This window comes from Triturus cristatus, chromosome 5_1, assembly GCF_964204655.1.
Source record: "Triturus cristatus chromosome 5_1, aTriCri1.1, whole genome shotgun sequence".
Lineage (NCBI taxonomy): Eukaryota > Metazoa > Chordata > Amphibia > Caudata > Salamandridae > Triturus > Triturus cristatus.
Genome location: NC_140587.1, coordinates 366,656,381 through 366,674,682, shown reverse-complemented (window position 1 = coordinate 366,674,682; position 18,302 = coordinate 366,656,381). Strand labels below are relative to the sequence as shown.

Here is an 18,302-nt window from a genome sequence, read left to right as displayed (position 1 = left end):
GTATAGAACTATCGTCTCTACCATTCTTATGTGCCTGGATCCATTGGAGACACACAGAGGATTCTCTGTAACTAAGTATGCATAGTGAATCTCAAATTGTTGTTGCAAAAATCTTATTTTTAATGCCTTGAAACAATATAGTATATTTTGTAGGTTTTGTGAAAATATAAGGTTTTACCACTGGAGACATTTCCCGTTCAACATGAGGTATTTTTAGAAGACCACTTTGAAGAATGACGTGCTTCCTGCTTGACTCAAGCTTGTCTCTTGCCTTCTCTTGTTAATTTTTGCATTTGTAGGTTTCGTGGAGGGCTCCACTTCATGGAATCAGGCACACTGCAGAGGTTCAGGGGGCACGTTCTTATCCGAGGGGTCGCATTTGATGTGATATACATGGTGGGCCGTCAAACAGCCATAATCATGGCACAACAATGGGAAATATTTGCTAATGTTACCAGGTTAGGTCCAACAGCATTTTTCACCTTATGTATACATAAGGTTTAAGAATCAAGGGGCATATCAACAAGCACGCGATAAAAAATTATCGCCGCTTTTGCGGCAGTTTTCGGCCGATAAGCGGCGATAATTTTATCGCCTAATCAGCAAGGCCACGCTAACGCGTGAAACCTTGCTTTAGCATCAGGATTCCTAACGCCCAGCTTTGCATCTCTAATGAGATGCAAAGTGGGCGTTCCTGACCTGGCATGACAGGAGAAATGTCGCTAAGCGACATTTCTCCTATCAGCAAGCCTAACGCTATGAAGCATAGCGTCAGGAAAAGTAGCGACTTTCCTTACGCCTGCTTCAGGACTGACTTAGCAATGATATCCTATGGAAGGTGGATATCATGGCTAAGTTTGTGAGTCCCTATCAACTAGCTAACGTGAGATTATCGCTGGGTTTCCAGCGATAATCTCACGTTAGCCAGTTAGCCAGTTAGCGCCAGGATTTTTATCGCTGATGAGATAAGCGCTGCTAATAGCACGCTATCTCAGCGATAAAAATCGGCACTAGCCGGCGATAATTATCCTGGCGCTAAGTGCGCTCAGCGATAATTATCGCCGGTTGTTGTTGATATGCCCCCAAGTGTGGAGTTCCATAATGAAGGCCTGGGTTCCACTACTTGGTACCCAGATCTGTGGAGGACATATAAAGGGTCTTATTTTGGGCTAACCCTATGAGGAGCACAGCCCAGTGATGAAGCATGCCACCCTTGGGTGGGTGATGCTTGTGCTCCCAAAAGAAGACACTTCATATGACCTCCGTAGACCTGGCTACCAACTGGAGGAACCCCGACCTTCAGAACGGAACTGCACACTTGGGGGCAGATTTACAAGCCCCTTGCGCCACTTGTTCGTCACTTTTCCAATTGTTTAATTGTACATGTGGGGAGTTTGGGTGCTGGGCCGAAAGGTCTCCCCGCCCCTCTTCTAGTTATCATTGCATATATAAGGTGGCATTGCTCAGAATGGGCTTCTTCACTCTTGAATGTGGTGAACACCAACCTGCACTGACTTGAATTAACGGTTTGGTATTGGCTGACTTCACAGGCAGGCGGCTACAGTGGACAAAGGACAACTGAAATTGAAGCCTTCTGTGGTCGGTATACCCTGAAAAATCCATATACTATTTTTGATGCAAGTTTTACTACAGCAGGAGGACAGCCCTACGGACCCATCTCTTTGACTTCTACCAACCAGGTGCGTTTGTTGCTGGATTGCACTGTACATAGGACAGGCATAACACGTCATTTTCTGATGATTGTACACCAATTTGTGATTTAGTTCCTTTTAGCAACAGTGTTCCACACCTTTCTGGTTGTCGATATATTTATGCCAGGCTAAAGTGCATCCTGCTTTTTTGCTAGATCGATAGTATAGTTTGGAATAATTTCATATATTCACATCCTTTTTTATTAATAAAGCACGCTGTGTCTGCCTTTGGGTTGTTGTTGCCTTGCTTGGGCTTGCAGGGGACGTTGATGTATTATCGCTCCTTCAGCCCCATTTCACGGTGCGACATAATACAGAAGTGTCATAATTATTTTACATTAGGAAGCTGGAAGAGACAAGTCAAGTCAAGGAAAGCTTTATTCGATTGTTATTGTACGAATCATAAAAGCACAAATACATAAGAAAAATCCATATAAAATTTCATAAAATTACAAAAGATAAAATCTACAAAATATACACAATATATTTAAGATGTCATAAAACCATACAAGTGCAAATGTTTTGTTTTAAAAAACTGCTATATGCTACAGAGAAGGTGCCCTGAGTTTACAGGGCATCCAGTATCATGTGTTTTCGCTGCAGGATAGCCTTCTTTAAAAACTTTGGGGCATATTATCAAGGACGGCGTTAAAAATTATCGCCGGTTTAGCGGCAGAAAACTGCTGCTAAAGCGGCGATAATGGGCTTGATAATCTGCCCTTGAGAATTCCAATAGAAGTCCATGTTCTGGTGTGAACAGGGGCTTCTATTGGAATTCTCCAGGGCATATTATCAAGCCCATTATCGCCGCTTTAGCGGCAGTTTTCGGCCGCTAAACCGGCGATAATTTTAACGCCGTCCTTGATAATATGCCCCCTTGTTACTCTCCACGCAATGTGTTCATCTTCCAAGAACTGCAGACAAATAAGAGCTGGGCATTGCCTTACCCCTTGATGTTTTAAAAGTGGAAGTATCCACACTTTCCTCAACTCTTCATAAAATTTACAAAAAAACATTAAATGAATCGTGGACTGCTCTGAATGTCTGTCACAGAAGCAAAGCGGCAGGTTACGTGACCAGTCGTTCATAGATGGTGTTGTCGTTATTCTGTGGACATTGCCCAATCAAAATCTAGTTAGAAGCATCCTATCCGGGTACAAATAATAGGTAAGGCTCCATTTGGATACAAGAAAGCGTTAATTGGTGTTACATAACGCTAGGCTTCACCATTTCCCCTGCCACTCTCAAGGAGTCCAATAATTGTAGACCCTCCCTTCTCGACATGGCTAACATAGTGGTGGGATTCGTGAAGTATTCCGGATGACCTAGGTCCTTCATGAATTTGCATATAAAGTTGATCCACGGGATCTTTAAGGCCCCATCCAGACCCATGCTATCCTTCATAATGTCTCTATTCAATTTTGTCTGCTCCTTGATCCAGAACCTATGCCACAGGAGTACTGGTTCCAATCTGATAAGATCGGAAATAAAAGGAAGGCCCAGCTCCTCATGACAAACAACGGAGGACGTGTTCGGAGGAGCAGAAAAAATGTACCGCAGAAGCAATTTTCCACCTGCTGCAGTGGGAGGGTGTTAGCGAAGCCTCACACCCCTGCCCCGTACATAGCGGCTGTAATGCACTTCGATTTAAATATTTGCAAAAGCTCCCCCGGCGGCTTCTTCCACAATTTCTTAGCGAAGGACGCTAGGGCTGTGGATGCTCTTGTAAATGCAAGCTTTTTAGTGGTTATTGCAGGGGACCAGGTGTCGTTCTGATTAAATAAATTGGCCAGATATGAAAAGTTCCTTGTTGTCGCTAACATTTTGCCATCCAGGAACATTTCCCTTACTCTCTGAATCCTCTTACCGCATTTCATGACAAATGTTTTGGAGACGTTAATACTTAGACCCAGATCTTTCATGAAGTTATTAAAGCTGTCTAGGACCCTCTGCAGACCATTTTGGGTCAGCGCCATTAAGACTGCATCGTCTATATATAGAAGGGCTGGAATAGATCGCCCTCCAGCTTGAGGGAAATCATGTCCCTGCCTGATCAGCGCTTCGCCAAGGCCATTTATATACAGATTAAAAAGGAAGGGGGCCAGGACACAGCCCTGCCTGACCCCTCTCCTAATGGGGAATTAATCAGTACGCTCCCCTCCTATGCCATAGCGAACACTGGCTGAGGCTCCGTTATACAGTTGTTGCAATAATGCTCTAATGTTTTGGTCAACCCCCATTACTACCAGAACCTCCCATAGCTTCCAATGAATTACGGAGTCGAAGGCCGCGGTGAGGTCCATGAAAAACCAAATACAGACTGCCCTTTCTTGCTTTGGTATACTTGCCGATCTTAATAGACAGGTTTAGGCTTTGTTCTGTAGTGCCTAGCCCTTCTTGGAAGCCATACTGTAGGTCAGACAATACCTGATTGTCTTCTCCCCAGTCTTGCAAGCGCTCCAAGACGATGCGGGCCCACCACTTTTACCATTGAGTCGAGAAGGGAAATTGGTCTGTAGCACCCCAGGTCGTGACGATCACCTTTTTTAAATATTGGGTTAATTATTGATTCAACCCAGGTCTTTGGTATTGATGTTCTAAAGCTGGCGTTTATAACTTGAGTTAGTAGGGACCCCAGAGGGTGATGTTATACTTAAATAGATCAACCGGCACTCCGTCTGGTCCCGGGGCCTTGCCCCCCAGACTGTTGGCGAGCGCTCTGTTTACCTCCTCCAGTGTAACTTGCAACTCTACACTATCTGGCTGGGCAGGGATGGGATGGAGCTGTTGTTGATCAAATGCTCCTTGCCCGTTATAAACCTTCGTATAGTGGTTAATCCATATCTCCTCCGGAATTGTGATCTCAGTAGTTGGTCCATTACCGTCTGATAGAAAGGGAGCCCTCACTGCCCTCCAAAATGCCACACTGTCTTTCAGTAAAGCCGCTGTATGGAGAGTTTCCCAAGCTTCCTGCCTCAAAATACGTTTTCTATCCATGATGGCCCGCTTATACTCTGATCTAGCCTGTCTCACCTGATCAGGGGATCTAGGTTGCCTATGCAGCTTCTTTTTCAAGTTAGTGTGTGCTAATGAGCAGTGTTTATCAAACCACCCTTGTTCTTTATGATTATTACGATGTTGCACAAATAATAAACTCCTGATCTCATTACATATAGTTAAGAAGGACTGTACAATGCTGTCACGGGGGAAGTTTCGTTCAGACAGATGTCAAAGGATGATTTGCTATTTTTAAGTAAATTAGTAATAACCGCCACTGGGTCCACTTTGGACCAACGTACAGAATATCTATTAGTTCTGCTCAGTTCGAGATTACCAGTTAATGGAAGATTTTGTTTGGCCTTCTTAGGCTTGCAAGGTGGAATTTTAATCTCCAACCAAAGTGGAAAGTGGTCGCTCATTAAGTTGTCACTAACCTTAAAAGAAGAGACAGACTCAATGTCATACTGGCATGTATTGTTCCTTTCATTGAGTACTGAACAAAAATGTAAAGAAGTTTAAAAAGGAAAGCCGGTCCCAGCCCCGTTAGGGTGGCAGGCGGACTGAAGTCTGCCCGCCATCCTAATGGGGGCCTATATTCCCAGTTTATATATACGATGTGTACATATCATGCAGGCATATAAAAAATTCCCCACCATATAGTTTTTCGACTTGCAAGAAAATGATGCAGCAATAATATACATTTCTGAGCGCAGGTCACGGTTACACCCGGCAAAAACACTGAGTCAGGGCATAGAATAAAAAATTAGAGTATAAACTTTTCTTTATATGATTATGTATTAATTTGTGAGGCCCACTATTTTTTTATACAATACACTACTCAATTGTGGTGGAACTGCACATATTTTGTGCTGCTCGTAAAGAACTTTATGTCGTATAATTCGAAGCACCATGCTGCTACATGCTGCCACTACCTTGCTTTCCTCTTTCCTTTTTAGTTCCGGCCCAGAGACAGCTTGTGCTGTTTCACAGCCACTTGTAATTAAAGAAATAATCCATACCTATATACACACTCTTAGAGGGGCTTTAGATCATGCCTCTTCATCCACTGGCCTTTTCAGCTGCCATTCACATTTTGGATTCGCCCCCCACAGCATACATAATAATGCAATGGGTCAGTCCACTTCACTTATTGGCTCTTGCACAATGAGTCACAGCATTGCACCTGATCAAATGCACACTTACCCATAAAAAGAAATGCATTTAAATGTCAAAACTGGAGGGACAATAAATCTCAATGTAAATGTGTTTCCCTTGCATTATTAGCCATCCTTGTGTTTTTAAGCTATGTCTTCGGGGTTCAGTATTTTAAGGACTACATTACCTTTTCTTGACACCAATAAGAATCATACTTTCCCGTGCATTAAACCTAAAGTGTTTATATACCGATACTAAGTATATCTGTCTGCTAGAATGCACAAGTACTGTACCATTAAAACCACATGTCACGGTTAATATTTATTTTAAAAGGTGGAAAAATATGGCTGCCGTATTTAGATGGATGCATATTTTCTTTTTGTGACACAGACTTGTAATAAAAACAAATGAAAAAGGAATCCATAGCATCAACTTGCAACAACTTGCCAAGAATTCTCTATTGATTTTTCCAAAGCTTGTTCATCTTCTTGTTAGAAACTCTCGAGGGAAGAGATAAGCAGCATGGTGCTTGTCTACTCACAGGAATCCACAAATAATTGAAATACAGCCAACACCCATCTTTGTTTATTTTATGCTTAGGCAGGTTGCATGCTGAGCTAACATGTAAATTCAGCGCTGAATTTGGCATAAACTGATAAGAGGAGTGTCCCTAAATAATACCTTATCTGAAAAAAACACATTCAAAAAGAAAATAGCTGGGTCGCAGCAAAATCATAATTATTTTTGTAAAATCTTGTGAAATTTGTGAATTTCATATTACGCAAAATATCACAAAATGTCTTAAAATTTCGCATTACATGATTTCACCCATTCCTGCTACAAGGCATAGCATTGGTGTTTCTCAAGGATAAGTAGCGTGTTATGTGAAAGGTCAGTCCATATTTTATCAAGTGTGTAAAAACTGTATGGCATGTTTTATAATAATGGATGTAACAGTTATTTGGTATGTTGGTTGGAGGAATAAAGAATAGAAGGAGAGGCTATAAAAAATTGACACAAAATGTTACCAAAATCAATCCCTTGATGGGTCCACATTTCACCTAAACTATTTAAAAAAATATGTGGTAAACAGTAATGTTATAAGATGCCTATATTGCTCTCTTGGTCTTAAAACAAGTTTTTCTGAAAAGATAAAGCCCACTCTTCATTAGAACATCCATCAGCTGGCCACTTAAACAGTGGCATGATTTTCCCACAGCTGAATGACAGACCCACAGTGCTAACAAAGTCACTCCGCACACCCTATATGAGGCAACGCATACACCAATAATTCCAAATGAACCATTTGATCCAGCTATCTGGGGCTAATAATTTTCCACAGACAAGGCCCAATTTCAATACCCACCAAGTCCCTTCACGCTGGGTTAGTGAATTACCAAACTAAATACCAAACTTACCAAAATCCAAATTGTATCTTTATTTCTAGTATACACAATATGGCGATGCGATCTTTATATAGTTGACAGGGTTTGGCAAACTAGTACTTGGTTCAAAAATACCCATAGACTAGTAAACTACCTCTAATAAAGACAGACTCATTTGTATATTTATAGCGTTTATCTAAATAATGTGAAATAAATGCTCATCAATACCAACATACAGCATACAGTAAAAATCATAGATCATCACAGAGCAACAATATCAAAGAAATAATGATAAAAATACATTTCATCAGACGGTGTATAAAGGAATGGAAAAGGCGAAGAGACAAAAGATTCAGAGACAAATACATTTGAAATGATGATGCAAATTCAGTTTTCTGTCTCTACTAACCCAATTAGAAAGGAAAACTACTCTCTGGACACGAGAGCAGTAAGGCCCCTCAAGAAGAGTTGATGAGGAAAAGAATAAGTCAGAAATCAGCAGACAGGGACAGCCAGCTCAGGAATAGGAGACAGCAAACGAGGCCTCTCCTCACACAGGTAGGAAAGCAAACAACCAACTAACCATAACCCCTCTCACCAGAAATCTCAATTATACCCTAAAATCTAGATGTCCAACCCACATCCGTGTCAGTACATTAGATTTCTCTACACATGATTGGTTAAGGAAGGGGGTGTACAGGGCCGGACTGGGAACCGAAACAGGCCCTGGCAAACTGCTCGGCTGTCCCCCCTGGGAGGAGGTGAAAGTACGGCCAAGCTGTTTGCTAGGGTCGGTTTTGGCCAATTTTGTTACAGGTGGCCGATATTGGTGACCCCTGGTAACAAAAACAGACCCCCAGGGGCCCAAAAACGGCCCCCACCCTGGCGGCCTACCGGAGAAACACCCGTTGCCCGCTACGGCCTGTCCGGCCCTGGGGGTGTATTGTCACTCCCCTTTCGTCATGTCCCTTTGACTCAATGTCTTATTGCTCATTTATTCAATTTATTTACTTCCACCCCAAGAATTACCAATCTGAGCCACTATCATAATGTTCATTTTCTTCAATCCGGGTATGTTGCAAATTCTGTGTCACTTTTGTTCGACAGTGCCACGTAAAGAGGAAATGTTATTTTGCTCAATGAAGAAACAATTTCTTCCTGCTGACTCTTGGCAAGCACGCCGGACACATGAAGGACACTCGTCTTCAACTTTCACCACTTTTGTTTAATTTTATTTCTCTGAATTTATTTCTCATTTTATTAACCCCAAATGTTCTCTGCAGAGCAGAAAACCATGCTTCTATGGAAAACAAACACAGACATTAAATAATCACTTATAATGCTTTTCATTACGCACTCTCCCAATGCCGCATTTATCCATGCGCATCCCAAGTTGAAATTATTTTCCTTGCAAACATTAATAAAGTGCAAGAAAGCAGCATTAGTCCTTTTATTTTGGTTTGTCAAGAAGCATTTGCAGCCTACTAAAAGGCGATCGTACACGCTGACACAGTAGCATTTTCCCTCATGTTCAGCACTTTTCCACATTCGTTTTCACCACATCTTTGTTAGTAAATGATACAGAGGATGCAATTCGAGCAGGTTTTGCAAAAACCCCACTCCATGTTTCCCTCCTTTGATTGCGTTTTGAGCCATCACCAAAATACCCAACAATACAAATTATCAGTTTCAGAAAGCAGTTGTTCTCTCTCGCTTTATCATTATTCCCTCTAAATCCTTCATTATTTCTTAATAATTTCCTTGTCTGTCCTCTAATTCTATCTCTTCTCTCTTTCTTTTTGTTGCTCTTCGTTTCACATCAGATGTCTGTTTCTTGCACTTACAACACTTATAGATCAGAAAAATCATTAATATCACTGTAGCCACTATAATGATAGGTGTTAGTATTTTCCCTAATGCAGTATTTCCCGTGGTAGAAAACCAATTATCCATGGTGGAAAACTCTTACCAAGTTTCTCCCAAGCACCGTCAACCTTCAGTTCTGCCAAATCCCCTCAAAATGTTTTACTCTTATCAGGGATATATGTGGAACATTGTTGTACTTTCAACATGTTACAGGCTTCACCCTCTATAGCCAATAACACATCAAAGGCAAGTCGATCTTGTAAAACCATAGACCTAATCGCAACCATTTCAGTATCAATCAACAAAAACCCACCAGCAGTGTCTTTTGATAAACGATCAACCAATGTGGACAATTTTCTAATTTTGTGTGAATTTAGAATAACTCCAACTGAAGGTATCAATGCTCCAAAAATATTATCCACTATTTCTGAAAAACTTGCTCCTCTCTTATTACGTATTAATCCGTCCTTTACTTAATTGATTCCATCATTCTTATTCAAACGATACATTTTTGGAAAGACTATACCCATACAGCAACATCCATACCAATGTGCAGGCAACCAATAGTAATACCAAAGGGGGATGATAGTTGGCATTCTTACCACACACATATTAGATTCCTGGAAAGACAGGATCAGTCTCTCCTTTTATTTCCCATCCTTCCGTAATCAGCAAAGTATGATCACATTCACTAGAACCAATTAAACAATCAGTTTTTAATCTAAGCAAGCAAAGCTTTCCTCTATGGTGCCAGTCCAGGGTCATGACAGAGCATGTCTCACCCTTTTTGCAATCTCCTTCTCTGAAAGCCCATGGAGGTACATGAGACTTTTGCTCAGCAGCCTTTCTCTTGAAATTCTACCTTCTATCCTCTTCTATCCTCTACCATGTTAATGAATTCTATTTCTTCAAGCCGCAATCTACAAGTTAGATTGTGTCTATATGCATACACTGTATCTATTGTCTTTGTTGTATGAACAAATTCTCCATTTATTCTACATTCTCAGCACTACTTACTCTATTCATATTCTTTCTAATAGGAATTTCTGAGAACACTAAATCCATGTTAGAATAGTAAACCTGTAAGCTACCCTTCTCATAGAAAATACTGGTCAACACACTACAAGACACTCCATATATTAAAGGTAGGTGATGGTATGTCACCCCCTCTGAGACAGACAATGGTAATTGCATGCACACATAAAAATCTCTTGCATCTATTATGTCAACATACTCATACAGCAATTTAGTGAAGACATTTCACAAAAAGTCATTTACTGATCTATCTTGATGGTAAATGCTATCATTTTCCATCTTTTCTATATTAGTATGTGAGATTTCTTCAAAAAGTTTAGAATCTACTTTCTCACTGATCACACCATTAGTATAATTTTTGTGATTAGTTGCCATTAGGACAGGCACAATAACAATTAGTGTTAACCACACCAACATTAGTAATACGCTATTAAATAAGCAAGCATTAATACATCTACATTTAAAACTCTGATTTTGATATCCAGTCTCTGCTATATTTGCCATTTCTACAATTTGTGTTTGAAAAAAAACTAAGCAAAAATATAAAAAATTAAAAACGATAAAAATGATGTAATGAAAACTGTCTCAGTAGTGTATCCAAACACGTCAAGCCTTCTTTCTTCAGCCCCTCTTTTTTATTTTTTATAATATCTTCACAGCCTTTTCTCTAATTTCTTCTTCAGTTCTTTACACTTCTCCGAATGAATTACATTTCTACACTTTAATTTATACAGTTCTTTAAAGGTGGTTCATAACCATTTGCTTCACTTTGCTTTGTACCAGCGTTTTGTTTGCTCTGATTTGTGTGCTCAATTTCTTCCAATACCACATATGTCCATTCTGGAGCTGTGTATTTCTTGTTCGGAACTCGTACTCTTTTCGTCTTTACACTGATTCTTCTTCTGACTCACTTTGTTCTTCTTGATTTTATACTTCAACGATCGAGTCTGGTGTTTTCTCTTTCAGAGTGTATTTCAGTCTTTTCACTCCTTTTGGCCACACATCACCTTTTCTTGCCTTTTCAACTTGCACAATTTCTTCTGCTTCAGTCAAGTTCGCAAGTTCTTTTACTCAGTTCTTTTCTTTGCTGCACTTGCTCTTGATTTTCATTTAACACTTCTCCATCATCAGCTTCAACAGCAGTCTTATGCGACCCAGTTGCTGGTGCCCACTTTATTCGGCTATTTCTTAGTTCAAGCAAGTGTTCAACACTCTCAGAATCTGTAGCTTTAGACTCAATTGTTTCACGTTCTTCAGCTTCCGGCTCTTCTCGACTCCCTGCGAGTCGCTGCTCCTCTTCTTCTTGTCTTTCAAGTGGACTTGGGATTCTCCTGGTATGACTTGAATGTATCCAATTCGGCAAGCCTCCACAGTTCACTGCTGTCGTTATCACCAGTATTACCTGGTAAGGGCCATGCCATCTGGGTTCCAGACATGACTTTCTCTCATGCTTCTTCATGAGAATCCACTCTCCTGGACTCAAATCATGTGCTTGCTCTTGCTGTGTTGTGGTCGAAATTTCTCCAACCTGATGAGACACAGAACACACCACATCAGCCAATCCTTTGCAATAATCAAGCACTAGATCATCAGTTATATTCATCAATTGATTTGCTGGTACAATCAGCTGTCTCATTGCCCTTCCCATTATAATTTCATGAGGTGATATTCCAGTCTTTTTTTATCAGGAATGCTTCTCAGACTCATCAATACCAAGGGTAAAGCATCTGGCCATTTCAATGCTGTAGATGCACACATTTTTGATAGTCTGGACTTAATAGTGCCATCAATTTCCTCGATCACACCTGAGGCTTCGGGTCGATAGGTACAATGCAGCTTTTGCTCAATTTGTAATGCTGCACAATTCTCTGAATTATTTAATTATTAAAATGTGTACCTCTGTCTGTTTCTAAAGAGACTGGAAATCCATATCTCAGAATGATCTCTCTCAAAAGCAATTTAGCAACTGTTAGACTATAATTTCTTCTTGTTGGATATGCTTCTACCTAATGAGAAAACAGACAGACAACAACCAACACATATTTCTGTCCATTACAAGGAGGGAGCTCTATAAAATCAGCCTATACCGCGTAAAGGGCCCTGCTACTTTTCCAATCCGCCCCCAACTAACAACAGTCTTTCTACCTGGATTCTGCTGCTGGCACACTATACATATCTGGCAAAGCCTTTCTGCAATGACCCTGAACTTTGGATTGTACCACGACTGTTTGAGAAGCCTAATCATTGCATCTCACCCAACTTGTGTTACTCCATGGTACATTCTTGCCATTTGTGAAAGTAAACTATCTGGCATTACTGGTCTATCATCCACATACACCCATACTTCATCTTCAGGTCTCCTTGTACAACCTGATTTAATCGAAATCTCTTTTTCTTCTTCACTGGCTTCTTCTTGCAACTGTCTAACTTTGTCCCATGTTTCTACAGAAGAGAAGATCAAGTGACAATTTGTATTATTTTTCTCTGCTCCTTTGTTAATTGAAATTGAATTCTGTGCACAGAAAAAAGCCACTTGGTCTGTGTATCTGTTCCCGCTGGTCACATAATCATTTCCTGATTTATGTGCCTGACATTTGACAAATGCAATCTCTTTGAGCAATTGTAGCACATTTAGCAAATATTTTACATCATTGCTATTTCTCATCGGGGATCCTGAAGAAGTCAGAAATCCACGTTGCATCCACAATTGACCAAAATCATGCACCACCCCGAAACCATATTGACTGTCTGTAAATATGGTTATTCTTACATTTTTGCCAATTATACAGGCCCAGGTCAAAGGGACCAACTCAGAAATTTGGGCTGAATTTATCACTCTTAGACAAGATGCTTCAAGAACCATGGCCACTGTACATACTGCATATGAAGCACGCAGCACACCATTTTCATCTCTCAGACAGGAACCATCTACAAACATCATACAATCTGATGCTGGCAATGGTGTATCTTTTATGTCAGGCCTTGGTTTTGTACATGACTGTCACATCCAAACAATCATGATCTGCTTCATCTTTCACTTTTTCACAACTTGAACTCGGCAACAAAGTTGCTGGGGTCAGTGTTGTGCATATTGTTACTGTCACATTCTCAGCACCCAAGATCACCATCTCATATCTTGTCAAACGACTACTCGTCAAATACTGAGTTCTTGTCGTTGTCAGCAAAATCTCAACAAAATGTGGCACATACACTTTCACTTGATGTCCCATCACAATTGATTTACTCTGCTCCAGACTCAGACAAGTAGCGGCCACTGCTTTCAAACAACCTGGCAACGCTGCAGCCACTGAGTCCAAAGTAGTAGAGAAATATGCCACTAGACGACACGCCATTCCATGTGTATGCATCAGAAGTGAAAGTGCACATCCATCCTTCTCACAATAGAACAATGCAAAATCTTTACAATAATCTGGCATTCCCAATGCAGGTGCTCGACAAAGACTATCTCGCAATTCAACAAAATTCTTCATGCTTTCCTCATCCTCATGAATTAGATCAACTGCATCTTTGTGAGTCAATCTCTGTAATGGCTTGGCTATCAGTGAAAAATCACTGATCCACTGTCTGCAGTATCCAACCATGCCCAGAAACATTTGAACTTCTTTCTGTGTTCTGGGAGGACCCATTTGCAAGATCACAGCAATTCAATCTTGTGATACTTTCCTGACTCCATTCTCAATTTTGGGTCCCAAATATCGAGCCTCTTTTTGGCAAAACTGCAGTTTTGCTGGTGACACTTTATGCCCACCTACTGCCAAATGGTTCAGTAGAGCAATTGTATCTGTCACACATGCTTCTCGTGTCTTTTATACCACCAATAGGTCATCGATGTATTGCACCATCACTGAGTTTTCTGGCATAACCAATGACTCTAGACACTTTTTCAGACTCTGATTGAAAATTGAAGGACTCGGAGGAGCCAAGATGGCGACCGGGACGGCAGCGTAGACTCCCGGCTCCGTGAACCTCCGCATCCCGCACGGATATCCTGCACGAGATCCTCAGCCTGTGCTATGCGATTGTGTTTCTGAAGGAGAGTGGCACCCGATCGTGTGACTCCGAGGTTTCTGGCTGCGGTATCGCCGGAGAAATGTGCATTTGAACTTTGCGGCCCGTGCAGCCCTGGAGCCAGGACCTCGAGTTGACGCCTTGGCCGGGTGGCAGTTCAACAACAGCGGCCTGTGGTGACTGGGTGGAGTCGGTCCACCGGAGCGGTGCCAAACTCGGCCTACATTTCGTCGTGGTCGTTCCTACTGTCAAGCGTAGCGGACCGAGTGCATGCCCGGGGGTGCAATTCTCAGATCCTCCGGTGATTGCCCCTGCCTTTGATGGTGAGCTGCCCGGACGCCGCCCGTATCTCGCCCTGATCCTTGCGGGCCGCTCCCGGATTTTCGCGGGAGCTGGTCCGTGGTGGGGACGACTGTTGCCCGTGACCACGCAACGGAATACCTTTTTGCCTGCCCCCGGAACCCTGTCTCCAGCGACGTGGACCTCGAGGCGCTTGTCCCTGGGTCCCGGCCCCAATACGGGTCGAGCATACTTGGCGGCCATCTTGTTGCGATGCGGCCTACCATCCTGTCCACTGGGTCGCAGCAGGATTGGGAGTGTGTGACTTTTGGGAGTGTGGCGGAGCGATCGCAGAGAGCTGTGCTGGGGTACGGCGACCTCCTCGAGGCCCTTGGTGCTCTTCATTCCTCCTTGGTTCATGGCGTCGGGGTCTTGGGGAGTAAGCTCGACGGTGTGGCATCTGCGTTGGGACAGTGGCGGCCCGCCTGTCCTCAGGTACACAGGGACTTCCCACACTGCGCACAGGAGGACACTGTTGCGGCCACCCCTGAGATTAGCGCACAGCTGGACACTCCGGACAATATGCTACCGTGTGATCGGCTAGCTGAGGGTCTGATCTGTCCCGGAGGTATTGGACCTGAGTGGGAGGTGGTGGCCTCGTCCCGTACACAGTCTCCGGCGACCCGGGGACAATTCCAGCAACAATTGTCTACTTTGGCTGCTTCTGCCTTCCTGGACCTCGAGTGCAGTGCAGATCCTGGGGCAGCACTGGGAAGCCCGTCCCTCCGTGATGCGGACTGTGTTGGTGCTCAGAGACTTCCACCCCACCTGTGTGCGTCGCTTCTCGGTCGTTTTTGGACACTCCTCTACCTTGGAACATCGGACATGGCGCTGGGTCGAGGGGTAGGCATGGGCAGACTTGCAAAGAGTGGTCAGGGATAAGGCTGATCCTTCAGGGGTGGTCATCTAGTGGACGGGCGGGCTCAGGGGTTGCGTGCTCTCATGGCATAGCTATTAGCATAATAGGTGCATAATGCTCCCCATCTTTCTTTGATACGATCGATTTTGTGCTGTTTATTGTTTACTTTGGGGAAAACTTACCGTGCGGGAGGGAGAAGCCGGGGGTATGTTTTGAAGGCCCTCCTCCAGTTTATTAACACTTTCTATACCCCCCCGTCTGGTGGGGTTCTTTTCCTACTTCTTTTTCCCTATTCTTCTATATTTCGGGTCTGGTTCTAGGGCGACAGGCACACTGCTGGGGGGGGGGCCGTACTCATCTGCAGAGGTGCAGGGTGGGGGGTTGGGGGAGGGGATTCTTTAGTCTTTCACCTCTTTTTCCATGGCCTCCTTTTTCCTCTCTGATTCCTCTTGTTTTTCTTTTTCTGGGATCAGCGTGATACACCTCCTTTGTTATGACTCGTTGCCGTTTCATGTGTGCCACAATTTCCGGGGTGTTCACTGGGAGTTCGGGCGGGGGACTGCAGGCGCAACTGTTTATGATATTCTTCCCCATCCTGAATTTCCTGTGTCTGCGCCATTGATCCAATAGATTGCTGTTTATTGCTTACGTCTATTACTCTGCATACCTTTTATCGCTGTTGGGAAATTGTTCGGCACCTGATCCTTCTGTCTTGTTCCATTGTAAAATGAAAACCTTTTTTCTCCTGGTGTCCTACCTGCGCTGTTCACAGCATTAGTATGAAGATTCTGCTCCCCGAGGTGCTGCCTGTGTTTACATTTGATCTTTGTTGCTCTGATTGCTTAGCGGCCGGCCCCGGGGGGTTGTAGGCTCATACTTGTTCTTGATTGACATGTCAATAAAGGTTTTTCAAAAAAAAAAAAAAAAAAAAAAAAGAAAATTGAAGGACTCTCTGTATACCCTTGAGAAACTTGGCACCATGCCAAAACAAGGACTCTGAACAAGAAAGCAAAAACATATTGGCTATTCGGATGCAAAGGTATCGAGAAAAATGCTTGGCACAAATCAATCACTGTAAACCATTCCGCATCGCAGGGAATTTGGTAAAGAATTACTGCTGTGTTTGGCACTATCGGACAACAAGGTATTACAATGGTATTCATTTTCCTCAAATCTGTCCTATATTTACCGTTTATCTATTAAATTCCTATAATAGGTAAATTACAAGCACTCCCTAGTATCTCTCTCAGAATCCCTTGTTCAATCATTTGTTCAATTACAGGAGTAACTCCTGCGATGGTCTTAGGTCTCATTTTATACTGTGGTGTTTTTGGAAATTCTGCACCTTGTTTGACCAAAATTTGAATAGGATCAACACCCTTCATCAATCTGATGTCTTTCCCTGAAAAATCCCACACATCAGTCATTACTGTATCTCTCAACTCAATTGGCAAATCCCTCGCTGTAAGTAAGTGCCACAAATCATTCACTTCGGTCCCTTGCCTTGCTAACATTATTTTAAAAGCAACATCCTCATCTGGTGCTTGAAAAGCAATACCATCTGGTGTACAGTAGATGGTGCAATTCATTTCACACAGTACGTCCCTACCTAAAAGGTTTACTGGACTTGTATCGCACACCACAAACCAATGCAAATCTCCAAACTCTCCAATATGAACCTCCATTGGTTTGGTCACCTGAGTTTTAATATACTTATTTGAAACTCCTACAACTTGGATAGTTTCTCCCGAGAGGGGAAGGCTGGGAATTTCTGCTGCTCTCACAGTAGAAGGGGTAGCACCAGTGTCTACAAGGAATGTAATATCATTACCTTCCACTTTCCCATCCACAAAAGGACCTGATTGATCTACCTCTAGAGATGCACCATGCACGCACTCTTCCTCCCCCTCAGGCACCGTCATTGAGATAAATCTGTATCATTCTCAAGACACTGCAACCAATATTGCGAAACCATTTGTACATTTCGATTCTTACCAGCTAGTTCACCCGTGTGAAATCCAGCATTCGCACTGTATCTCTGTACCTGAGCATTCACATTTTTTGGTATAGGATCTCGAGGCACTTGTACCTGTTGTTCCTGCAGTGTAACTACCGGTAGCTGCTGCAGCTGTTGTTTATTTGCAACCACCTAATTCTGCATCTGCGGATTAAATTTTTGAACCATTCCATTATTTCCTAACAAGAACTTACACTTGTTCTTCCAATGTCCTAACTTTCAGCACACATGACATGGATATTTAATTTTCATCTCTTCTTTATTACCTTTACCGCTACCTTTTCCTAGTAATTGCACTTGAACACCACCATTCCATACGACTATCATACTAGGTACTTGACCATTTTGAAAATTCTGGTTCTGCCCTTTCATCTGGAAACCTGTTTGAGAATAATCAACAAAATTCCCATTTTTCTGCTGTGCCGCTTTCACTTGTGCCCCCTTCATTTTCTCTTTCAGTTTCTTATGTCTAGGTTCAATATCATCACTACCTCAGTATTTCATCCACGGTCTTCTTCTGCCAACAAATCTTTTTTTTTAAAATATTTTTTCTTGTCATCAAAAGGGCAAGCAACGGCGTACATAAATCAATATTAATGACATATATCAACTTAAAATTTAAATTAATCAAAAGAGGGGAAAAACAAATAAGACAGCCCTTTCATCCAGAAAAGGAAGAGAAAAGCAAGAGCATTTACAAAAAGCAGTCACATACAACCCATATGTATCGAAACATTAATGTTGCATAGATAGAGAAATGCACCACCTTATATCATTAGTATAATGCCTCCAGAGCCATGGGTCCCCATATTGCCTCTAAATTAACCAAGGAACGGACACCCCTAGCTTTAGCCATAGCAGTTTCCAAACAAAACGTTTCCCTAATGATGGTCCACCACTCGCCA

General features: G+C 42.4%; 1 protein-coding gene and 1 long non-coding RNA gene across 3 annotated transcripts in view; one reads left to right on the top strand and one right to left on the bottom strand.

Moving 5' to 3' along the window:
* LOC146830895 (fibrocystin-L-like) overlaps positions 1 to 18,302 on the top strand; it is a 1,171,295-nt gene that overhangs the window by 371,790 nt on the left and 781,203 nt on the right. For both annotated transcript variants that reach the window (XM_085605085.1, XM_085605086.1), the window contains exon 21: positions 1,551 to 1,700. In XM_085605085.1, the coding sequence (XP_085461211.1) occupies positions 1,551 to 1,700 (150 nt within the window). The remainder of the gene's footprint in view (positions 1 to 1,550; positions 1,701 to 18,302) is intronic.
* Positions 8,250 to 18,302, bottom strand: part of LOC146830896 (uncharacterized) — a 110,489-nt gene continuing 100,436 nt past the window's right edge. The window contains exon 5 of the long non-coding RNA XR_014961495.1: positions 8,250 to 11,681. This is a non-coding gene — a long non-coding RNA (uncharacterized LOC146830896). The remainder of the gene's footprint in view (positions 11,682 to 18,302) is intronic.